General features: G+C 50.6%; 1 protein-coding gene across 4 annotated transcripts; it reads right to left on the minus strand.

The window, feature by feature from the left end:
* Positions 1-22,225, minus strand: LOC307078227 (sex comb on midleg-like protein 2). Of its 4 annotated transcripts, none has more exons than XM_079739941.1 (16): positions 22,096-22,225; positions 21,203-21,308; positions 20,703-20,798; positions 19,736-19,792; positions 19,327-19,397; positions 16,724-16,958; positions 15,982-16,070; positions 11,067-11,310; positions 8,761-9,044; positions 6,961-7,048; positions 6,529-6,732; positions 6,076-6,219; positions 4,729-4,860; positions 3,759-3,959; positions 2,913-3,076; positions 1-1,226 (listed from the first exon to the last, which is right to left on the minus strand). In XM_079739941.1, the coding sequence occupies exons 3-16, from the start codon at positions 20,722-20,724 to the stop codon at positions 1,101-1,103; spliced, it is 2,061 nt and encodes a 686-aa protein (XP_079596067.1). In that variant the 5' UTR covers positions 20,725-20,798; positions 21,203-21,308; positions 22,096-22,225; the 3' UTR covers positions 1-1,100. The 4 variants fall into 4 exon arrangements, with proteins under 4 accessions (XP_079596067.1, XP_079596068.1, XP_079596066.1 ...); XM_079739942.1 differs by having other exon boundaries at positions 3,759-3,956; positions 20,703-20,803; XM_079739940.1 differs by having other exon boundaries at positions 20,703-20,803.
* Between the last annotated feature and the right edge of the window lie 3,414 nt (positions 22,226-25,639).

The following is a 25,639-nucleotide window of genomic DNA, read 5'->3' on the forward strand; positions in this document are numbered from 1 at the left end:
CTCTTTTAGAGCATTTATAAAATAGAAAATATTCAACATCATGAAATGCATGATGACATTTCTTTGGTGTTACAAACAAGGTCATGAACAGGTGACATTCACCGCGGACGAGACATGTGTCGGAGACGCTCTGGTTTACAGCACTGGATTCTGTGTTGCATATCGTATGGCACGCCAGGTCAGGTCCCAGGAAGAAGTGGAACGCGTTCTACGTACCAAACGTACGCTGAAGACCTCTTCCCCCTGAGACCGGGCCGAAGTGGAGGAAGGCCATCTCATTAAGAACGCTGAAGGACTCCATCGTCCCTACGTCTCTATATAAACACATCATACACATACAATGTATATACGTGGCATCTTTTAAAATATTTACTTTCTACAAAATGTACACGGTGTGTGTGTGTGTGTGTGTGGGGGGGGGGGGGGGGGGGGGGGTCCGTGGTGAAACCCACGGACGTGTGGAACTCTGTCTCCATCTAGGCCAGGAAGGTGAAAGGTCAACGTGGGCCACTCAGAGGTCAGGACTGGTAAACCTCATAATGAAGCCCTTTTTAAAAGGTTTGCACGTCTGTAACAATCCATACTGAAATAAATTAATCCACCAGAGGGGGCTGACCAGGGGCTGGTCTGGAGGATCCAGGACCACCTGGGACCCTCAAGACCAGGGGGGGGGGGGGGGGGCCCAGCTCAGCTTAACGAGACGAACGGAGTAACGAGACCTTGTTAAGGCAGAGACACATGAGGAGGAGGAAGAGGAGCAGGAACCACTGAGCTAACGGAGGAGGAAGAGGAGGAGGAGGAACCACTGAGCTAACGGAGGAGGAAGAGGAGGAGGAAGAGGAGGAGGAGGAGGAGGCTCCTCCTTCCTTCCTACTGAGACCGCTCTGGGTTGAGGAGCTCCGGCCTGCCTCTGCAGGACGTGTGTGCTGGCAGGTGTGTGTCAGGGCTCGAGGGCGGGGCCCAGGTGTGTGTCCGTCAGGTGTGTGTCCGTCAGGTGTGTGTCCATCAGGTGTGTATGTGTCAGGTGTGTGGCAGGGCTTGAGGGCGGGGCCCAGGTGTGTGGGCGGGGCCCAGGTGTGTGGGCGGGGCCCAGGTGGACGTCAGGGCCGGCCCCCCCGCAGCCTCTCGATGTGGTGGCAGAGCTTGAGGGCGGGGCCTAGCTTCAGCCCCATGTACTTCATCACCATGTCGCTCCTCAGCAGCATCAGCGCCCTGCCGTCGATCTCCTGAACACAAGCACGACACGAGGAACCACGCACACACAACACGAGGAACCACGCACACACAACCACAACACGAGGAACCACGCACACACAAGCACGACACGAGGAACCACGCACACACAACACGAGGAACCACGCACACACAACCACAACACGAGGAACCACGCACACACAACCACAACACGAGGAACCACGCACACACAACCACAACACGAGGAACCACGCACACACAACACGAGGAACCACGCACACACAACACGAGGAACCACGCACACACAACACGAGGAACCACGCACACACAACCACAACACGAGGAACCACGCACACACAAGCACAACACGAGGAACCACGCACACACAAGCACAACACGAGGAACCACGCACACACAACCACAACACGAGGAACCACGCACACACAACCACAACACGAGGAACCACGCACACACAACCACAACACGAGGAACCACGCACACACAACCACAACACGAGGAACCACGCACACACAACCACAACACGAGGAACCACGCACATACAACCACAACACGAGGAACCACGCACACACAACCACAACACGAGGAACCACGCACCCACAACACGAGGAACCACGCACACACAACACGAGGAACCACGCACACACAACCACAACACGAGGAACCACGCACACACAACCACAACACGAGGAACCACGCACACACAACCACAACACGAGGAACCACGCACACACAACCACAACACGAGGAACCACGCACACACAACCACAACACGAGGAACCACGCACACACAACACGAGGAACCACGCACACACAACACGAGGAACCACGCACACACAACACGAGGAACCACGCACACACAACACGAGGAACCACGCACACACAACACGAGGAACCACGCACACACAACCACAACACGAGGAACCACGCACACACAACCACAACACGAGGAACCACGCACACACAACACGAGGAACCACGCACACACAACCACAACACGAGGAACCACGCACACACAACCACAACACGAGGAACCACGCACACACAACCACAACACGAGGAACCACGCACACACAACCACAAAACGAGGAACCACGCACACACAACCACAACACGAGGAACCACGCACACACAACCACAACACGAGGAACCACGCACACACAACCACAACACGAGGAACCACGCACACACAACCACAACACGAGGAACCACGCACACACAACCACAACACGAGGAACCACGCACACACAACCACAACACGAGGAACCACGCACACACAACCACAACACGAGGAACCACGCACACACAACCACAACACGAGGAACCACGCACACACAACCACAACATGAGGAACCCGAACAGAAGGAATCACATCTACCAGAATCTAAAGAACCAGAACTTTAAGAACCACAAAGAATCAGAACATAAAGACCAACAAACAACCAAATCATAAAGTGGCAGAACCTAAAGAACCAGATCATAAAGCTGCAGAACCTAAAGAACCAGATCATAAAGTAGCAGAACCCAAAGAACCAGATTATAAAGTAGCAGAACCCAAAGAACCCGATTATAAAGTAGCAGAACCCAAAGAACCCGATTATAAATTAGCAGAACCCAAAGAACCCGATCATAAAGCTGCAGAACCTAAAGAACCAGATCGGCTATAGAACACCCACGGACCCCCGCTCTCCCAGACTCACGTGTTTCCTGAAGAGCTCCGCGTGGGGCCCCAGCGCTGCGGGGTCCGCCTCCCGCACGAACTGCATGACCTCCAGGATGGACCAGGAGGCGGGGCTCCGGCTGGCCCCTAGGGGCCCCTCCCTCTCAGGGACAGTGGGCTCGGGGCCCGTGGTGGAGCTGGCAGCTGGGGGGGTGGGCAGACTCTTTAGGCTCAGAACACAGCCTAGCAAAATACTAACTAGCAAAATGCTAACCATCTCTCACTGGAACACAGCCTAGCACAAGGCTAACTAGCACAATGCTAACCATTTAACCCTGGAACACAACGTAGCAAAATGCTAACTAGCAAAATGCTAACTAGCAAAATGCTAACCATCTCTCACTGGAACACAGCTTAGCACAATGCTAACCGTCTCTCACTGGAACACAGCGTAGCACTATGCTAACTAGCACAATGCTAACCGTCTCTCACTGGAACACAGCCTAGCACAAGGCTGACTAGCACAATGCTAACCATTTAACCCTGGAACACAACGTAGCAAAATGCTAACTAGCAAAATGCTAACTAGCAAAATGCTAACCATTTAACCCTGGAACACAACGTAGCAAAATGCTAACTAGCAAAATGCTAACTAGCACAATGCTAACCGTCTCTCACTGGAACACAGCGTAGCACTATGCTAACTATCAACAACATTCACACCCCGTCAGGAGCAGTCGGGGGGGGCGTCCCGCTCAGGGACCCCTCGACCCTGGGGATGGAACCAGCAGCCTTCAGGTTACCAGGACACATGCCCCCCCCCCCCCCCCCCCCCCCCCCCCACAAAGGGTACCGGGACATCCCATAATAATACCGCGGTGCGTACCTTCCACCCTGCGGAGGGCGGTGGAGGAGGCGGTCTGTGGGGGGTGGGAGGAGGACCGGCGGAGGGCCGCCCCCCCCCGGGGGTAGAAGGGGTGCTGGTCGGTGTGGGGGCGGGGGCTTAGTGGGGTCATGGAGCCGGAGGCGGAGTCCATGAACCACGCCTCCTTCAGCGGGCCGCCGTCACCGGGGGGCAGCGTCTCTGCTGGGGGGGGCGAGACTCAGTTATACCTGGGGGGGCTCAGTTAGACCCGGGGGGTCTCAGTCAGACCTGGGGGGTCTCAGTCAGACCTCGGGGGGCTCAGTTATACCTGGGGGGTCTCAGTCAGACCTGGGGGGTCTCAGTCAGACCTCGGGGGGCTCAGTTATACCTGGGGGGTCTCAGTCAGACCTGGGGGGTCTCAGTCAGACCTCGGGGGGCTCAGTTATACCTGGGGGGTCTCAGTCAGACCTGGGGGGTCTCAGTCATACCTGGGGGGTCTCAGTTAGACCTCGGGGGTCTCAGTTAGACCTGGGGGGGCTCAGTCAGACCTGGGGGGGCTCAGTTAGACCTCGGGGGTCTCAGTTAGACCTGGGGGGTCTCAGTCAGACCTGGGGGGGCTCAGTTAGACCTGGGGGGGCTCAGTCAGACCTCGGGGGTCTCAGTTATACCTGGGGGGGCTCAGTTAGACCTGGGGGGCTCAGTTAGACCTGGGGGGTCTCAGTTATACCTGGGGGGTCTCAGTTAGACCTCGGGGATCTCAGTTAGACCTGGGGGGTCTCAGTCAGACCTGGGGGGGCTCAGTTAGACCTGGGGGGGCAGGACTCAGTTAGACCTGGGGGGTCTCTGAATCTCAGTTGGACCCGGAATTGTGTGTGTGTGCTTGAGTATGTTTGCATGTGTGTAAATGATTGTGGTGCGTGATATCTGTGTGTGTGATATGTGTGTGTGTGTGCGTGCGTGCGTGCGTGCGTGATATCTGTGTGTGTCCTACCTTCTGAGGGGTGGGCGTCGCTGCAGAGGTGTTTGGGGGACAGGGAGGCGGCGTACGGCGGGGAGACCCCCAACAGGCCGCGCTTACCGGGCCGCTGGGACAGGGCCGGGGCCTCCAGCACCTCCTCTTTCACTGGAACACAGCGCAGCACAATGCTAACTAGGCTAACCATCTCTAACTGGAACACAGCGCAGCACCATGCTAACTAGGCTAACCATCTCTCACTGGAACACAGCGCAGCACCATGCTAACTAGGCTAACCATCTCTCACTGGAACACAGCGCAGCACAATGCTAACTAGGCTAACCATCTCTAACTGGAACACAGCGCAGCACAATGCTAACTAGGCTAACCATCTCTAACTGGAACACAGCGCAGCACCATGCTAACTAGGCTAACCATCTCTCACTGGAACACAGCGCAGCACCATGCTAACTAGGCTAACCATCTCTCACTGGAACACAGCGCAGCACAATGCTAACTAGGCTAACCATCTCTAACTGGAACACAGCGCAGCACCATGCTAACTAGGCTAACCATCTCTCACTGGAACACAGCGCAGCACCATGCTAACTAGGCTAACCATCTCTCACTGGAACACAGCGCAGCACCATGCTAACTAGGCTAACCATCTCTCACTGGAACACAGCGCAGCACAATGCTAACTAGGCTAACCATCTCTCACTGGAACACAGCGCAGCACAATGCTAACTAGGCTAACCATCTCTAACTGGAACACAGCGCAGCACCATGCTAACTAGGCTAACCATCTCTCACTGGAACACAGTGCAGCACCATGCTAACTAGGCTAACCATCTCTCACTGGAACACAGCGCAGCACAATGCTAACTAGGCTAACCATCTCTCACTGGAACACAGCGCAGCACCATGCTAACTAGGCTAACCATCTCTCACTGGAACACAGCGCAGCACCATGCTAACCATCTCTCACTGGAACACAGCGCAGCACCATGCTAACTAGGCTAACCATCTCTCACTGGAACACAGTGCAGCACAATGCTAACTAGCCCCATGCTAACTAGCCCCATGCTAACCAGCCCCCTGCTAACCAGCCCCCTGCTAACCAGCCCCATGCTGACCAGCCCCCAGCTAACCAGCCCCATGCTAACTAGCCCCATGCTAACTAGCCCCATGCTAACTAGCCCCCTGCTAACCAGCCCCCTGCTGACCAGCCCCATGCTAACTAGCCCCCTGCTAACCAGCCCCCTGCTAACCAGCCCCATGCTGACCAGCCCCCAGCTAACCAGCCCCATGCTAACCAGCCCCATGCTAACTAGCCCCCTGCTAACCAGCCCCCTGCTGAGCGCGGGCCCAGGCCGGCGGTACCTGGCGGGTAGGTCCTGAAGGGCTGGCTGCTGAACAGGTTGTCTCCCTGCAGGTGGAGGCACACCGTCTCCAGGAAGCGCAGCACGAAGGACGCGCTGGAGGCCGAGGGCAGCTTCACCAGACACACCCCACCGTCTGTCCGCACTGCAGGACAGACCCGGGACAGACCCCCAGACCGGTTAGTGACCTCAGGTCTCTTTTTTTTTGGACGATTTCTTTTTGCATTGTAATGCTTCATGGGAGAGTGAGACAGCGAGGGAGGGGTGGGAGACAGGGGGGAGGACATGCAGCAGAGGACCACGGGCAGGACTGGGCCCACGGGGCGCCCCGTGCGTCCTATCTCTAACTGGAACACAGGGCGGCACTATGCGGGATCGAACCAGCAACCCTCCGGTCAGCGGCCAACACGCCGCCCAGGTACCCCCATTAGGGCGGGGCGGGCGCGGCTCGTACCTCGGACCACCTCCCCGGACCCGGAGTGGGTCTGCAGGGCGGCCAGCAGCAGCTTGGGCTGGTAGGAACAGTCCAGGCAGCACTGGACCACCTGCTGGAGCACCTGGTTCACCGGGCCGGGCCCGAAGTGGTCCGGGAGCCGCTGGACCTGCTTCCGGTCCAGCTGGGGGCCGCAGTCACCCTGCTTGTTCACGTACACACACACTGGGAGGACACACACACACACACACACACACACACACACACACACACACACACACACACACACACACAGACGCGCACAGTTATCAAGGGGAGGGGGTTACGATGGGGACAGGTTAGAGTGTGGATGAGGATGGGGTTACTGTGGTAACAGGGTGACCATGGGGATGAGGACGGGGTTACCGTGGAGACAGGTTACCGTGGGGACAGGGGGCCCCCCTGCGGTCTCACCTGTTGACAGCAGCGTCCCGGGGCCGGCCGGGATCTCCTTGAGGACGGAGAGGCAGCCCACCGGGCCGGGGGGCACCTTGGGCTTCCTCTGGAACACAGAAACACCCCCTGATGAAGACCAGGACCAGGACCAGGACCAGGACCGGGACCAGGACCAGGACCAGGACCAGATCAGGACCAGGACCGGGACCGGGACCAGGACCAGGACCGGGACCGGGACCAGGACCAGGACCAGGACCAGGACCAGGACCGGGACCGGGACCAGGACCAGGACCGGGACCGGGACCAGGACAGGGACCGGGACCGGGACCAGGACCAGGACCAGGACCGGGACCAGGACCAGGACCGGGACCGGAACCAGGACCAGGACCAGGACCAGTACCGGGACCAGGACCAGGACCAGGACCAGGACCGGGACCGGGACCAGGACCAGGACCAGGACCGGGACCGGAACCAGGACCAGGACCAGGACCAGGTCCAGGACCGGGACTTTGACCAGGACCAGGACCAGGACCAGGACCGGGACCGGATCAGGACCAGGACCAGGACCGGGACTTTGACCAGGACCAGGACCAGGACCAGGACCAGGACCGGGACCAGGACCGTGGCCAGGACCAGATCAGGACCAGACCAGGACCGGACCAGGCCAGACCAGACCAGACCAGGACCAGATCAGGACCAGACCAGACCAGACCAGGACTAGGACCAGACCAGGACCGGACCAGGACCAGGACCAGACCAGACCAGACCAGGACCAGACCAGGACCAGACCAGACCAGGTCCAGGACTGGACCAGGACCAGACCAGGACCAGACCAGACCAGGACCAGACCAAAACCTGAGCTGAAAACCTTTCATCCTGCACCCGAGTGCTGAGTCATGTCGTGGGGGGCGATCCCCCGGGGAGGGGGCTCTGAGTGTTTGCAGAAGCTCTTAAGACGGACTCCAGGGCTCCCAGCTGAGAGCGCGCTCTCAGGTTCCATCTGAGTGCTGAAGCTGTTACCCCGTACCCTGGGATAGCTCCTGCCCTCTGAGTGGTTACTGACTCAGAGAGAGCCCTCCTCCCCCTCCTCCTCCTCCTCCTCCTGCTCACTCACCTTGCTCTCTCTCTCTAGACTCTGCAGAAAATGTCATTTTGATCTTATTAGACCTCAGTGCCGCCTTTGACACTGTCGACCACAACACCCTCTTGTCGCGCCTAGAGCAGTGGGTTGGTATAAGTAGTACAGCTCTTAAATGGTTTTCCTCTTATCTTAGCAATAGGTCTATCACGGTGTCTATCGGCCAGTTCTCCTCACCCTCTGCCCCTGTGTGCTGTGGGGTCCCCCAGGGGTCCATTTTAGGCCCTGTCCTCTTCTGCCTATACATGCTCCCTCTAGGTAATATAATCAGGAAGCATAACATCTCATTTCACTTTTATGCCGATGACTCGCAATTATCCCTTCTCTCAGATCTGCAGACTCGCTCCAGACCCTCCTTGACTGCCTTGAGGAGGTAAAAGTTTGGATGGGAAGTAACTTCCTCCAAATTAACAATTAGAATGACTCTCCCCCTCTCCCTCCCTCCCTCTTACTCTCTCTCTCCCCCTCTCCTCCTCACCTTGCTCTCTCTCTCCCCCTCTCCCTCACCTTGCTCTCTCTCTCTCTCTCTCTCTCTCCCTCTCCCTCCCTCTCCCCCTCACCTTGCTCTCTCTCCCTCTCTCTCCCCCTCTCTCACCTTGCTCTCTTTCTCCCTCTCTCCCCCTCTCTCTCTCTCTCTCTCTCTCTCTCTCCCTCCCTCCCCCTCTCCCCCTCCCCCTCACCTTGCTGCCCGGTTTGGGTCCTCTCTTCTTGTGGGGCCGGGGGGCCAGCTGGGTGTGGGCCCCCAGAGGCCCGGGCTGGGAGCCGCCCCCCGGGGAGCCGGTCTGGGCGGCGGCCACAGCCTTCAGCAGGGCCAGGGTCTCGCTCTTGGGCCGCCGGCCCCGCACGCCCTTGCGGACGGGCAGCTGGGGCAGCGGGCTAGGCAGCCGGAAGGAGGCCTGGCTGGAGCGCCGGCTGGGCTTGGAGGGGGAGAAGGACGGCAACGGCTGGGGCTTGGTGGGCGACACTGGGGAGGGGGGGGGGGGCACAGGACACAGCAGAGTGTTAGCGTCACCTAGGAGGGACAGGAGCTCCGGAGGGAGGGCGGTGGGTCACCGGGTAAAGGTGTGGAGCCCAGGGCGGGGGGCCATGGGTGGGGGAGGACAGCCTCCATACATCAGGAGGGCTGGAGGCTCGGTGCTATGGCTACCCCCTGTGGATAATTAGCCCTGAGCCATATGGACTTTCATTTCCTCAGTGAGGCCGGTGGAAGCCTTCAGCTGGCTCTCTATTATGAGATCCACTGGGGGGAGGGGGGTGTTGGGCCGTGACGCTACTCGATAGCAGTGGTTCTCAAATTGGGGAACAAGTACTTTGGAGTACTGCAGGGGGTACTAATGTGAAACAAGGAGAAAGGAGAATCTGTGAGAAAGAAAGTGCATCCAGAAGCACCAAAGTGTGGTCAGCTTCAGGAGGAATATATAGTAATGGGGTCCCCCTCTAGATGCTGTGACCCTCCCCTGGCGATGGGCTTCTTTTGTGAGGAAAAACGAGCCAACAGTTGCATGAAGCACAGGCCCATGTTTCCCTACTAGATTGTGACAGACAGAGGGAGAGTCATGGAGCGGCTCTGTGTGCTGATGAGGAACGAGCAAGCCGGCCGGGATGGAAACATTCCTCTGGCGACATCACCTCCATCTGGCCCGTAACGAGGGGTAACAAGCACCTCATTCGGCCCAGACTTCACACTGCCCCGGGCTTCTGGGCCCGGCCCACCACAACACTCACGCACACACAAACTGCACCCGCCGTGCCAACACGCCGGCGTTAATAAGCGAGTGGCGGTAAACAGACTGTTGACGTGGGGTCAAAAGGACACCCCCCTTCCTCCCCCCCGACGTCCTCAGGAGAGGAGAGAGGAGATGAACGTACTGACACAGAGGACACAGGGAGACAGAACCCAGACACCCAGACCTCTGAAACACGCCAGGAAAAGACATGCGAAGAAAAGCTATTCTCACAGTCATCAGACACACCGGTCCCAGCCAGACGAGGAGAGGAGAGTAGAGGGGAGGAGAAGAGAGAGGAGAGTGGAGAGGGAGGAGAGGGGAGGAGAGGAGAGGAGAGAGGGGGGGTCTGTGAGAGAGGGCTGGTTAGGCCAGGTACATGAGGTGTCTTGGGCCCTCCTCTCCCTGCTGGGGAGGCTGGTGATTTAGCGGAGCAGGAGGGCTCTGTGTAAACACTGGGAGGCTCTGTGTAAACAGGGCAGGATTTGGAGGACATACGTCTCCCCTCCTCGCAGCGCTCCACAGGCAGAGGGCTTCAAGAGCACCGAGAACCCACCGCCATGCGGCCAGAGCACAGAGGAGTTACTGCTAAAGGGGTTAGAGAGAGGGGGGGGGGGGGGGAGAGAGAGAGAGAGAGAGAGAGGGAGAGGGGGAGAGAGAGAGAAAGAGAGAGAGAGAGGGAGAGAGACACGGAGAGAGAAAAAGAGAGAGGGGGGGGAGAGAGAGAGGGAGAGGGGGAGAGAGAGAGAGAGAGAGAGAGAGAGAGAGAGAGAGAGACAGAGACAGAGAGAGTGAGAGAGAGGGGGGGAGAGAGAGGGGGGGTGAGAGAGAGGGAGAGGGGGAGAGAGAGAGAGAGAGAGAGAGAGAGAGAGAGAGAGAGAGAGAGAGAGAGGGGGGGGGAAGAGAGAGAGAGAGATCCTATGTGGTCGGGAACCCAAACCAATAAACAACTCAGTACGACACAGAGCCTAATGGGAGGTGGAGTGGAGCCTGACCAGAGCTCTGCTGCCCCCTGGAGGAGAGAAAGAGAGGAGCAGGAGAGGGGAGGAGGCGGATAGGGAGGAGGAGAGGAGAGGAGGAGAGGAGAGAAGGAGGACAGAAGGACAGGATGAAAGAAGAGATGAGGAGAGAAGGACTGGAAGGGAGGAGGTTGGACAAGAATAGGAGAGGAAAATAGGAGAGAAGAGGAGATGGAGAGGAGAAAGGAGCTGTGGAGCAGATGAGCGGAGGAGGAGGAGAGGGGAGGAGGAGCGGGGCCTCACCACTGTTGCCAGGCGCCTGCAGGCTGTGCTTGGTGACCGAGCACCAGCCCACGGGGAAGATGTCCCGGGAGTCGTAGCGGCACCAGTAGTCGAAGGCGCCCCTCCAGCCGTCGAAGGTGACGAACACCTCCTGACCTTTGACCTGGCCCACGGTGGCCGGGCAGATGAGGTAGGGGTTTTTCTTGTCCACCGCCTCCAGCTTCATGCCAGCCGTCAGGTTGTTCTGGGGGGGTCGGGGGGGCTCCTGAGAGGGAGGGAGGGAGGGGGAGAGAAAGAGAGTCATGTCCATGCTATTCTACAAACTACAGACCATCTCTATTCCCCCATCTACAGATGGTGTGACCCTGACCTATATACGGTATATCTATACTGATCTATATAGATCAATATATAGAGATGTTTGTATAGGTCTCTATCTCTTATATATATCTATATATCAGACCTGCAAACTCCTCGGAGTAAAATCATCGGTCCAAGGACTGATCGGTGTTTCGAGATATATGGCTACTCGAATTCTGAGCTACCCTGGGCGGGATTTAGCGTGAATATTCATTACGGAGGTTGTAGCACACAATACAAAGGAAAGATTTCAAATGACAGACTTGGATGCAAAATGTAGCCCTTTATTATACAGAAATTTGCTGTTGGTGTATTAGCCTAGGACAACACCCTTGACAGATTATTTATCTAAATAGCCCTATGTTGTTAGAATTTACTAACTTTATGCAAGGTCTATGTTCGTGCAGTACTCGGCGTTGACTCGGTCCTAAAAATACAATATTATCTAAATTATATCATATCAAAAAAGCGGTAGCTAACGTTAGTTGAGTCAAGCCAACAAATAGCAATTGTTTTCGCTCCAAAAAGCTTGACTTACCTCGAATTTAACATAAGATAGTTCCTTCAAATAAGGGCAGTACGGTATGGACTGAAATGTATATCACGGTATGATTTGAGGCATAGACGGTAACGGTATTATATCACAGTATGTTAATTTTATCTTCTAATTTCGATATAAATGCTTCTGAAGGGGTACAATACTGGTAGGGCAGCAAAACTGCATAAAAAAAATAAAAATCTTATCTCAAGTTACTTGCATCTCTGAAACACACTAATGTTTAATAGTACGGATTTGTTTCTCCACTTGCTTGCGGACCTTGCAGTACAGTTATCTCAATTTGGCTAAAATGTGTGCGGGCAGGTAATGCGTACCTGGGATGGAGTGTTTTGCCTATCTCTTAAACCACTTTGTATCGACATTTTGGTCGATTTAGTCGTAAGGACTGGCTTTGGTAAATGCCTGCGGAAGCAATGTCTGATATGCAGAGACAGCTTCACGCTACCGTCTGTCTCGTACGGTGTGGAATGAGAGCTTGTGAAGGGACTACCGGCAAGCACTGCCTGCTTGCGCAATAGCATTACACACAACACAGTCTACCGGACACACCGGTCTCATGGTAACGTCACAAATCCATACCGTAGCGTAAATTCACACAGGTGTACTTTCTATACCGTTCATGCCGTACACCCCTACTTCAAATTGACGTTAAAGGCCTATGTGCAGGTTAACCGGAAGTTTTGATTAATGGGTACATAAAGCACTCTAAATATGTGTACATTTATAAAATGTCTCCAAAATAGTGTTAAAGTCCAGTTTTTGTCGTTTTTGGCAGTAACGGGTGTTTTCTAACGCCATTCAGCGATGACGTCACGTTGGGGAGACGTGGTTGAAGATAGCCTCAGCCTAGTACTAGAACTATGGCGTCTAAGAGGTGGCAAGAACCGCAAATAACATGTATGATGGCCCACAGCAGTATCATTTCAGACCTGTTAGACGTGAGAGGGCGAATGTGGAATTGCCGAGAACTGATGGCGGTCAAAGCCAATTAAATGCAGGGTCAGAGGAGAATGAGTGGAGAGTTGCTATCATTTAGCAAGTTGGAGCTAGTCAATGAACAGCAGTGCATACAATAACGACACTTTTATTTATTTTTACTGTCAGTGAATAGCACTGAGTGAAAGTCAACGTTTTCTTTGTATCTAGTGACAGCGATTATGTCGTAAGTACCGGTAAACTTAGTCAGAAGATCTAGAAATAGAAGGCATAATGCTAGCTATGGGCTAACTTAGCCTATCAGACATGCAATCATTGCACTTGCAAATGACTGCCTGCAAGTATAACCGATCATGGTGTGACATTATTTAACCATCAATCTACCGCAAATACGACCAGACACAAAGCACACCGTCCAACCCGGCGGATGCTGCCAGACAGCCCACAACAAGCCAAACATCACCACGGCGGGTGTGCTCTCTCTCTCTCACGCTCGCACACCCGTACTACACAATCACTCCAACTTATCCAACTCCAATGCTAGGCTGCTTCACTAAGACCACAACTAACCACAAGGCCTTCATAACCATGCAGTATGCCGAAGCCGGAAATGACACACGCACAGTCGCATCTAATGCAAAACAACCCGTTTTATCATCAACATTCAGTCACTGCAAAGATTTAAAGACTAGCCTCTTACCATAAGTTTGAATGGACCCAAAGTATGTGATTGATACAGTCTGGTTCGGCTTTCGTTTTTAATTATGACTTCTCAACATTACGTCTTTCTTGTGTTAGGCGCACATGGCTAATTTGCATTGCATAGGATTGGCTGGCTCCGCAAGGCAAATAATATAACATATTTAATTATCTTTTTATCAGTCTATCTATCTATCAACGCATGTGTCTAGTTTTAATGTGATGTATTTTGTGTATGTCCAGTCAGACTTGTTGTCTCCCTTGTTCTGTGTGGTCTTGTAGGCTATGCTGTGTGAGCAGAATCACCCAAATGAATTCCAGACGATTTGTGTCGTTTGGTATTAATAAAGACTTGACTAGGCTATCTATCTATCTCGGCTATTAATCAACAATTATTCGCCGAAGGCGAAGTGAATAGTGGGGAATAGCCCCCGAGACCGAACGTTTTTTTTGTTATTAGCAGACATTTTGCGATGAAAACAATATTGAGTTTGAGATGTCAATCATGGGATATTGCCCAATATCCCGAGATAGCGAACCAATCAAATTGCGCCATCTTAGGGGGTTCACGTATAGCATATACTAACTATATATAATATCTATGTAGCTGTATAATATGCGGAACACTCTCTTACTAGTCTCTACTCTCAAGGGTCTCAATGCGGCTTTGGTCCGTGTCTCCCAAACGTGACGTCATGCAATGCATTCTGGGGGAAATGAGAATCAATAGCAAACCCCTAAAATAGTACCTACTTTTTCGTATTACATTCCGTTTTGTGATACCTCACAACATTAAATACAATAAATAACAGTTTAAATCTTTATTACCAACAAGCAAATTGCACAAATTCGTTGGAAAATAAACCCTGCAACAAGGCGTCTAAGAGTTCCCATCAGACTCGCGCGGTAGCCAGGCGTCTCATCCAAAGGCGAGCTCAGTCGGCGCTGTGTGCTTCAAGATTCTGAAGCAAGTGCTGAGATTCCGATTGGCCCAGAGAAATTTCAATTATAAGAATTATCCAATAATGTTTCGCAATTCTAGCCTGCATGGCATGCATATGAAGGACAAGACCAAGAAAACGTTGATTGTCGCCGAAAAGCGACAAGTTTGCAGGTGTGATATATAGGTCTCTATCTCTTAAATATATATATATATATATAGTAAATATTGGCCATTATATGGATATGGTCAATCTCTTCCTCCCTAGAATCTGCCTTGGCCCCTAAACCCTGTATGGGTAGGGCCCTAGGTCTAGCGTGAGGGCCCTCCTACCTTCTTGAAGGCTGTGGCTCTGAGCTGGACAATCAGTTATGCTGCACCGCAAACATCACTGCGGTGGCCCGATCCTGCAGATTTGCACTTTACAACATCCGCAGGATCCGGCCCTTCCTCACAAGGGAAGCAGCTCAGCTTCTAGTCCAATCACTGGTCATCTCCCGCCTCGACTACTGCAACTCGCTCCTGGCTGGACTCCCTGCCTCTGCGATTAAACCCTTGCAGCGCATCCAGAATGCGGCAGCGCGCCTCGTGTTCAACCTACCAAAGTTCTCACATGTAACCCCCCTCTTCCGAGACCTCCGCTGGCTCCCTGTAATAGCTCGCATCAGATTCAAGATGATGGTACTGGCATACAAGGCAGTCGATGGAACTGCCCCTGCCTACCTCCAAGCATTAGTAAAGCTACACACCCCAGCTCGATCCCTCCGCTCAACTACCTCAGCTGGACGTCTGGTACCGCCATCGCTAAGAGCAAGCAAAGGTCGATCAGCAAAGTCACAACTTTTCTCTGTTTTGGGACCTCAGTGGTGAAACGAGCTCCCTACCGATGTCAGGACCGCAGAATCGCTCACCAGCTTCCGCAAAAGACTCAAAACTCACCTGTTCAGAGTTCATCTCAACTCTGCATAGAAACCAATGCACAGCCACCATTGAATGTTGTCAGCCTGGCACTTGTACATTGCACTTATTCAAGGTACTTAATTGTGTAGCATCTACAGTAGCTGCTATCGCTGCTTTACACGGGGAATGGGTTAGCCTAGCGATTGTAATACTTGCACTTGGTTCTATGAACGTCTTTACTGTACCGACAGCGATATATTGTTTCACTTCTTATGACAAATGTACTTATTGTAACAAATGCACTTATTGTAAGTCGCTTTGGATAAAAGCGTCTGCTAAATGCCCTAAATGTAAAATGTAAATGAGCTGAGGACCCTCCTACCTTCCTGAAGGCTGTGGCTCTGAGCTGAGGGCCCTCCTACCTTCTTGAAGGCTGTGGCTCTGAGCTGAGGGGCCTCCTACCTTCTTGAAGGCTGTGGCTCTGAGCTGAGGGGCCTCCTACCTTCTTGAAGGCTGTGGCTCTGAGCTGAGGGCCCTCCTACCTTCTTGAAGGCTGTAGCTGGGGCCATCTCCGCCCCGTTGAGCGTGCGGAGGAGGAACATCGGCCACGATGATGCGTTCATACGAAACCCTGGAGGAAGAAAACCACACAGCAACCGTCTTTAATCACTCTGCAGCTGGAGTGGAGGAGTCTGGGGATGAATGTGGGTGTATAATATGCAAACAGAATAACAAACACAACGTGTGGTATGAGGTCTAGTGGTCCATGGTGAGACTTTTTAGGACCAATATGAATGCAATTCATCCAAGAATTACTTGCAAAATAAATAGATGTATTCACATTCAAAAGAACGTGGCTACACAGAACTTTGTGTAAGAGTTGTAAGAGTATAATGTGTGACACTTCTTTAAACAAATACATGGATCCTACTAGAGACATTGTAGACAGCGTAAATGTCTGCCGTTAGCGGTTCATCTAACTGTTGAAGTGGGCGGCTGTATGTCTGGCCATCTGGTTACCAGGTACCCAGATGTCCTACTGAAGCTCCAAGGCGCTTGTCTCGTGGGGCAGGACCACCGCAGCAGAGGCCATGAGCATTACGCTTTGGTATCGGAGAGAGTGATCTTAAGAAAGAGGATTAGGTTCATAAGTTCTGACTTTAAAGTCAGACTTTGGGTAGGTCTGTGTCCGGGGCTAGGCTGGCTGATATCAGATGAAGGGGTCCCGGTGTGTCCGATCAGATCCTAATAGAGGACGGATGGGGGTGTGGTCGTCGTGGTTACCCAGCGGCGGCTGCAGCATGTCGCCCTTCTTCTCGCAGGTCCCGATGGGCTGGATGTCGGCCGAGTCCACCAGGCGCCAGAAGTCGTTGGTGTTGTCGCTGCCGTCCAGACGCAGCCGCAGCCGCACGCCCGTCACGCCCATCACCGTGGCGATGCAGACGGAGGTGCTGTTGCGCGGGTCGCGGGCCTCCAGCTTCATGCCCACCTTGAAGTCGTTGGAGGGCGGGAGCCGGGACTGCGGGCGGGGAGGAGACGGTCTGGAGGTCAGAGGTCGCTTTGACTCCCAGCTGGAAGGTCGTGGGTTCAGTCCCTATTGGCCTCAGTCTACCCGGAAGAACCCGAGAGCAAGACGCCCCTCACCCCTACCCGCTCCTTAATGACCTGTCTCTGTACTGTCTAACCCCTACCTGCTCCTTAATGACCTGTCTCTGTACTGTCTAACCCCTACCTGCTCCTTAATGACCTGTCTCTGTACTGTCTAACCCCTACCTGCTCCTTAATGACCTGTCTCTGTACTGTCTAACCCCTACCTGCTCCTTAATGACCTGTCTCTGTACTGTCTAACCCCTACCCGCTCCTTAATGACCTGTCTCTGTACTGTCTAACCCCTACCTGCTCCTTAATGACCTGTCTCTGTACTGTCTAACCCCTACCTGCTCCTTAACGACCTGTCTCTGTACTGTCTAACCCCTACCTGCTCCTTAATGACCTGTCTCTGTACTGTCTAACCCCTACCTGCTCCTTAATGACCTGTCTCTGTACTGTCTAACCCCTACCTGCTCCTTAATGACCTGTCTCTGTACTGTCTAACCCCTACCCGCTCCTTAATGACCTGTCTCTGTACTGTCTAACCCCTACCTGCTCCTTAACGACCTGTCTCTGTACTGTCTAACCCCTACCTGCTCCTTAATGACCTGTCTCTGTACTGTCCAAGCCCTACCTGCTCCTTAACGACCTGTCTCTGTACTGTCTAACCCCTACCTGCTCCTTAACGACCTGTCTCTGTACTGTCTAACCCCTACCCGCTCCTTAATGACCTGTCTCTGTACTGTCTAACCCCTACCCGCTCCTTAATGACCTGTCTCTGTACTGTCTAACCCCTACCCGCTCCTTAATGACCTGTCTCTGTACTGTCTAACCCCTACCCGCTCCTTAATGACCTGTCTCTGTACTGTCTAACCCCTACCCGCTCCTTAATGACCTGTCTCTGTACTGTCTAACCCCTACCTGCTCCTTAACGACCTGTCTCTGTACTGTCTAACCCCTACCTGCTCCTTAATGACCTGTCTCTGTACTGTCTAACCCCTACCTGCTCCTTAATGACCTGTCTCTGTACTGTCTAACCCCTACCTGCTCCTTAACGACATGTCTCTGTACTGTCTAACCCCTACCTGCTCCTTAACGACCTGTCTCTGTACTGTCTAACCCCTACCTGCTCCTTAATGACCTGTCTCTGTACTGTCCAAGCCCTACCTGCTCCTTAACGACCTGTCTCTGTACTGTCTAACCCCTACCTGCTCCTTAATGACCTGTCTCTGTACTGTCCAAGCCCTACCTGCTCCTTAATGACCTGTCTCTGTACTGTCTAACCCCTACCCGCTCCTTAATGACCTGTCTCTGTACTGTCTAACCCCTACCCGCTCCTTAATGACCTGTCTCTGTACTGTCTAACCCCTACCCGCTCCTTAATGACCTGTCTCTGTACTGTCTAACCCCTACCCGCTCCTTAATGACCTGTCTCTGTACTGTCTAACCCCTACCTGCTCCTTAACGACCTGTCTCTGTACTGTCTAACCCCTACCTGCTCCTTAATGACCTGTCTCTGTACTGTCTAACCCCTACCTGCTCCTTAATGACCTGTCTCTGTACTGTCTAACCCCTACCTGCTCCTTAACGACATGTCTCTGTACTGTCTAACCCCTACCTGCTCCTTAACGACCTGTCTCTGTACTGTCTAACCCCTACCTGCTCCTTAATGACCTGTCTCTGTACTGTCCAAGCCCTACCTGCTCCTTAACGACCTGTCTCTGTACTGTCTAACCCCTACCTGCTCCTTAATGACCTGTCTCTGTACTGTCCAAGCCCTACCTGCTCCTTAATGACCTGTCTCTGTACTGGCTAACCCCTACCTGCTCCTTAATGACCTGTCTCTGTACTGTCTAACCCCTACCTGCTCCTTAATGACCTGTCTCTGTACTGTCTAACCCCAACCTGCTCCTTAATGACCTGTCTCTGTACTGTCTAACCCCAACCTGCTCCTTAATGACCTGTCTCTGTACTGTCTAACCCCTACCTGCTCCTTAATGACCTGTCTCTGTACTGTCTAACCCCTACCTGCTCCTTAATGACCTGTCTCTGTACTGTCTAACTCCTACCTGCTCCTTAATGACCTGTCTCTGTACTGTCTAACCCCTACCTGCTCCTTCATGACCTGTCTCTGTAGTGTCTAACCCCTACCTGCTCCTCAATGACCGCTCTGTACTTTCTAACCTTTAAGTGTAGTGACGGCCTGTAGTGAAGGCCTGTAGTGAAGGCCTGTAGTGAAGGCCTGTAGTGAAGGCCTGTAGTGAAGGCCTGTAGTGAAGGCCTGTATCTCTCCATACCTGGCGGAAGAAGCTGGGAGGAGCTGGAGTGGATGATGTTTCTTTCAAGTACTGCTCCCAGCTGAAGGCATCTTAATTAAGAAAGAGAGGACACCATGAAACATCTCACACCAACCAGGAGACGGAGTCCTGAAACATCTAAATCAACCAGGAGATAGAGTCCTAAAACATCTCATCCAACCATGTGGGTGTTGGATGTTTGAGGACCTAGAGTACGGATGGGTGTTTGAGAATACGGATGGGTGTTTGAGGACCTAGAGTACGGATGGTTGTTTGAGGACCTAGAATACGGATGGGTGTTTGAGGACCTAGAATACAGATGGGTGTTTGAGGACCTAGAATACAGATGGGTGTTTGGGAGTATGATCTACTATGTCCCCATAGTAGATCATCCATGGTGCAGAACAACCTTTAGTGGCTGCAGGGTTTGGCCTCCCCATCTTCTCCTTCCCAGCTTCTTTTTGGTCTGAAACGTGAATTAAGAGACGTTAATAATATAACATGGACTAAAACATAATGTGGTACACACTGACCCAGTGGAATTGGTAATCCATTTCCACATATCAAATAAGATTTCACCTCAGAGATATTTTCTGAGTCATTTGTGCTCAATTGAATTATTCAAACTGTACTTCACGTTGAAAATGTTGTCATAACTTACTGCAACCAACTTTACAATAAAAATCATTTAAGCTTTAGGTTCCACTTTGGACTGAATGACTGGGATTCCATTGCCATAGTTCAAAATGAAATCACACAGACATCCCTGAACTGTCACATGTCCAAGATCAGTCATCCACAAGCTCTAGAAGTTGAAAGCTGCTGTCCAATCCTCACTGCACTTCTTGTCAAGACTTGAAAACAGGAGACCCAAAGCTGCCCACAGAGACGGATCACAATCTGGATCAATCTGGATCACAAAGACTCCGGATCCTCTGATAAACTGAACTGCCAGTAAGTCGCCCACACGTTCTCATCAGAGGATCCACATCTTGAAACATGTGGGTGACGGATGATGCATGGGCCCATCGTTTAATCTAAGTGAATCCCCCTTGAGGAGCTAAGCGACATACGTATCATATGTTGTTCGTCCTGGCACTTAAAAATAGAACTTAGCATGGTGCAGCCTCTTACCCTAGCTATCTGTGTTGTATACGGGGAACGGGTTAACCTAGTGATAGTTAGTGCTCGGCACTTGGTTCTGTGAACATCCTTGCTGTACCGACATAGATATATGGTTGTTTCTCCTTCTTCCAACTGATGTACTTATTGTGAGTGGCTCTGGATCAAAGCGTCTGCCGAACGCCCTGAGTGTAGATGTGAATGTAAGCCTGATTCATGGGGTGCTGCTGGCCTCGGGTGGGTGGTCTGCTCACCCTTCAGCGATGGTTTGCCCATGGCGGCGGGCCTCAGGGGTTCGTCCGTCAGGGGGACAGACTGACGCAGGCCGGGGCTCTACGAGAGGATACCTGCTGTCCTGGAAGGAGGACGAGGGCCAAGGAATGAATGAGCCATGACCTAGAGGTCTAGAGGTTGGACATCGTACACAACCCCTTAGTCCGAAAGCCCCTGTGTGAATCAGTGCTTCTCTCTCTATCTACATCCATCCATCCACCCATCACTCAACCCATCCATCCATCACTCCATCCAACACTCAACTCATCCATCCATCACTCCATCCATCACTCAACCCATCCATCGGTCTCTCCGTCCATCTCTAACATAGCAACATGATAGTATTACTGGCCACTGGCCGTCAGCGTGGGATGTTTAAACAGGAACATCTTATGACAATCCTTTACTGCTGCGGTCATTGTGGTGCTAGGTCCCAATGTCCCAGCCCCGTCACATATGGGTGAACGTTCCTCTGACTCACCTGCCCGTCTCTACCTGAATGGCTCCTTTGTGTCCGCTGGACCAAGGCTGCTCCAACACTGGCGTCTTCAGTGGATTAATTACATCTGCTCTCAGTCCATCTTTTTCTGCATTTCGGGCCAATCAAACAACACAGTCCATAGACACACGTTTAGTTAGTCTCAAAACCAAGACCATGACACTTCATTAATACCAACTGGATTAGGGTTTAAACTTTAAAGCATTAATTCATCATCTAGTATTTACATGAAACAAACAATACAATGTGTGTGTGCGTGTGTGTGTGAGAGAAAATATATAAATATATATATATATATATGTTAACATGCTGGGTAGTGAAACTAAGGAAAGTTAATATTGTCAATTAATTTGAAAACCACCAAGATATTTACTTTAATTAAATGTGTGTTTAATCCTAATAAAATAAAAAAAGTTATTCTCCATAAGACACAAATAGATTCTGCTGATAACTTTTTTAGAGGACTTTTTATGTCGTGTTGTTTTATCACGCAAATAAACCACGATCACCCTCGCACTTGAACGTCTCATTACTAGCTCTCATCACAGAACCTGTGGTTTGTTTATTGTAATATGAGTTCGTTTATTACACACTGAGGTGTTCATAACAGACTTGGCTGAGAAGCTGAATTAAAGCTAATACTAGCTAGTTAGCATCAGCCAAGAGCTAGCACTCTGGCCACTAGCCCCTGGCTAATAACTAGCTAGCGTTAGCTTTCATGTTAGCGCCTCAGAAGACTTATAAGAAGCACATAAACAACCGTCGTGGCGTATTAAACTGTCACACACTGTCTCAAGATGTATCGCTTCGACTTACGAATGTTCGTATTTTCCCCGAAAGTTCTTAGGCGCACGGAAAATCGTTAAATAACTTACGTCTCGCGCTCTTCTTCGTCCTCGTATGTGTGTGTGTGTGTGTGTGTGTGTATGTGTGTGTGTGTGTGTGTATCATAGACTAGGTACAGGAAAATATGATGGTACGTTCACGTCATGTGGGATATGAAAGATGGTGTGTGTGTGTGTGTGTGTGAGTGTGTGTGTGTGTGTGTGTGTGTGTGTGTGTGTGTCTGTGCGTGTGTCTGTGTCTATATCTGTGTGTTTCTGTTTGTCTGTGTGTGTGCGTGTGTGTGTTTATATGTCTATATAATAGCTCATTAAAAAAATGACTTATGTGTAACTATAAATAACTATCTTTGGTTTTAAAAGTATAAATAATAGTATAATGTTATTTATTATTATTGTTTATATTATGCGGTCACTACCAGTGGGACAGTTTTCTATTATTTACAGATTCTGATTAGGTATAAAAAATAGCCTACAGGCTTTATTGAAACTTTTCTACATATTGATATGTTGATTGAAAATAATTTACACGCATGCATTTTTGTTCAAAGATAACTATATATACAGAAAACTACATTAGTTAAGGCAAAAGATATTCGATAAATGTGATGGTAACACTGGAAACACCCTGGGAGTGCTGCGCATCACCACACAATATGACTCTTAACCATCCCATCAAAAAAATGTCAACATATTCAACTAATTATCAGATGTTTAAATCCACAGAACCCTCTGTAGTCCAGTGGTTGCACATGTTTTGAAAGGAGTCTAACAGTTTGCTATACAAAAACATGATATTGTGTACAAGGGTCATACTTTAAGCTGCTTTATATCCATTTATTAGTTATTTATTTATCTTTAATTCCCAATTGAGGTATTCACTGAAAAGGCCTGGCAGTAAAATGTATTAATAAAAATAGCTTATTAATTATATAAAATAATAATATAAATAATATAATATATAATAATTAATTATAATATATAGTATATAATTTTTAATTATAATAAATTATTGTCATTCTGATATATTATAATATGAACAGTTTATTATTGCCATGGTTTGGTTTGTACAACAGGTGGCGCCAGATCCAAGCGGAAGAATGAGGACAAAGTTTATCGAAAGGAAAAGATCACCTTTTAACAACTAGACTATTTTATAGTTGACTTTTCCCCAAACCATACCCATGCATTAAACGATTGACCATAGTAATACCAAAAAAATTTGTATTAATATAAACATGAATGTAATTGTACATGTATATTATAATATATATGTATTAATTTAATAATTTAATAATAATAATATTAATAATAATAATAAAAATAATAATATTATTATTATTATTATTACTACTATTATTATTATTATTATAATATATGAATCTATTCTATTCTAATTTCTTAATATAGAAATTACATATATATATATTATAGTATATATATTCATATAAATATATATTTCTCACGTCCTACAGACGTGGGCTTGTTCCAAGGAGTCGTTGCAAAGTTTGATGATGTTATGCTTTAAGATTAAACAACACCCTACATCCCTCCTGTCATTTTTCTTTTTCAAAAACATCATAAACGAAGCGTACCTAAGGGATAATTTGCTACTATTTACAGAATCACAGCCTATAGGCAACAATTTGTTCTTTTTAGATCATAAGAAATAGGAGTATATTTTATTCAAACATCTCAACATATTGACAAAGGTTGATTGAATGATAATTTACATGCATTGACATGTATATTGCAGTGACATTTACACGAGGGTGGCTGTGAACTTCTTAAATTATGTAATTTACAAAACGGCAACAATCGTGTCACAACACTCATGCAGCAAACTGGGATCCCTGGTTTCCCTCCTCCCTTCCCATTGGCTCACACAGAGAGGGCGTTCCCATTACGCACCTGTAATGACACAACATTGGACGTCCGGCACGTCAGTCAAAGCCCCCGTTGCCAGGCGCCGTGCCTGCAGCGGGGTTCGGTTACTGCGCGTCTCAGTGCGCAGCGCAGCAGATCTGCACTGGTGGGTGGAGACGGAGACGCATCTTCTCCTGCACAACAGTAAGTGAGTGAGTGTGTTTTTCTCTGTGCATAACAACGGACTGCTGTCCACCTGACGGCCCGCCACAGTGGGGGGTATGGTGTCTGTTGGGATTAGGATGTTTAATGCAAGGTAACGTTGGGTTTCGGGGTGGTTGTTTGGTGTTATGTGCGGTTTTACGCCTTCAGATAGACCCGTTGGCTCTGTGTTGGCTGTCTTGAAACTAGTTCAGCAGCTCAGAGGCCGGACTACCTGTGTGGATGTACAGAGCTGTGGTCGTTAGAAGGGAATCATGACTTGATGTGTTTTGTTTATTGGCTTGTTTTTATCCTCTGTTTTGGACATGCGTACAGCTGCAATGTGGAGGCAGCTTGTGTGCGCATGTACACGCACGCACGCACGCACACACACACACACACGCACACACGCACAAACACGCCTTCGTTTGCAAACACCTTCGAGTGTCATGTCAACAATGACGAATTTAGAAATTCAAACACACACACGTGTGTGTTTGTGTGTGTGTGCGTCTGTGTGTGTGTGTGTTTGTATGTGTGTGTGTGTATGTGTGTGTGTGTGTTTGTATGTGTGTGTGTGTGTGTGTGTGTGTGTGTGTGTGTGTGTGTCTGCGTGTGTGACCAAAAGCAACAGGGTTACATTATTCGGACAATAATCCTTAAACATTTTCCACACAGAGACTTTCGGAGTTCGTTTTTTCATAAACACACTTACATAATTCCTCCTCTCAGGCTGCTTATGGGGCCGACTCAGGAAACATACATCTGAGTGGGAATGAGTCACTCTGCTCATAAAGACATAATGTATTATCCATAGCTGTGTCCAATTAAAAAAAAAAAACTCACTCTATCCAACAGGCAGTTCAAAGGGAACATACTGGAAGTAGATAAGGGCAGTGTTAAGGCAGTGTTGGCATGGTTACTGTTTGAAGCACAGCACAGCATTCTTGTTTGGATTGTGTTAGCTTTACCTTCGGCATGCTAACGGTCGCTCTGAGTAGCGACAGAGACCAGTGGGGGTCAGAGGTCAGCGATACGGGTTAACCGGTTAACCAGCTAACCGGCCAGCACCCCATCACAGATTTAAAATGTTTCGCCTGTATGTCAATTACGGCACCCATGGCTCTCCCGACTTGATCCCCCACTCTGCGTTCCTTCTCTAGATTTCTTCCTTGCTGATTAAGGGACTTTTCCCTCGCCCTCTGGGGGGCTAGGGTCGGGGAGGGGGGGGAGGAGGTCATAAACACACGGCCTGTTAAGCCCTCTGAGACTGTACCGGTGATTAAGGGCTACACAAATACAACTGAATTGAAATCGAATTGATCAGAAAGGTAGTAGTCTGCAACAGGCTGGAGCTGCTAGGGGCCCCCCCCCGCCCCACAGAGAGGTGGACGGAGTACGGAGGCCTTGGTGTGAGCGTCGTCAGCACAACTTCCAGCGTCACGCGTGGGTTAATCCAATGTCTCGGTATTCGTGTTTTCATACTTTTGTTTTGCCTCTAAAGGTCTGG

Source organism: Pollachius pollachius, assembly GCF_949987615.1.
Source record: "Pollachius pollachius genome assembly, chromosome: 7".
Taxonomy (NCBI): domain Eukaryota; kingdom Metazoa; phylum Chordata; class Actinopteri; order Gadiformes; family Gadidae; genus Pollachius; species Pollachius pollachius.

Bases quoted from the DNA above. Each gene is read 5' to 3' on its own strand.
- LOC307078227 (XM_079739941.1), bottom strand. From the start codon at position 20,724: ATGGGCAAACCATCGCTGAAGG. The intron at 7,049-8,760 runs GTGAGGGGGAGG...TCTGTGTTCCAG, and splicing joins GACCCAAACCGGGCAGCAAG to AGGAAGCCCAAGGTGCCCCC. The intron at 1,227-2,912 runs GTGAGTCTGGGA...GCTTGTGTTCAG, and splicing joins CGGAGCTCTTCAGGAAACAC to GAGATCGACGGCAGGGCGCT.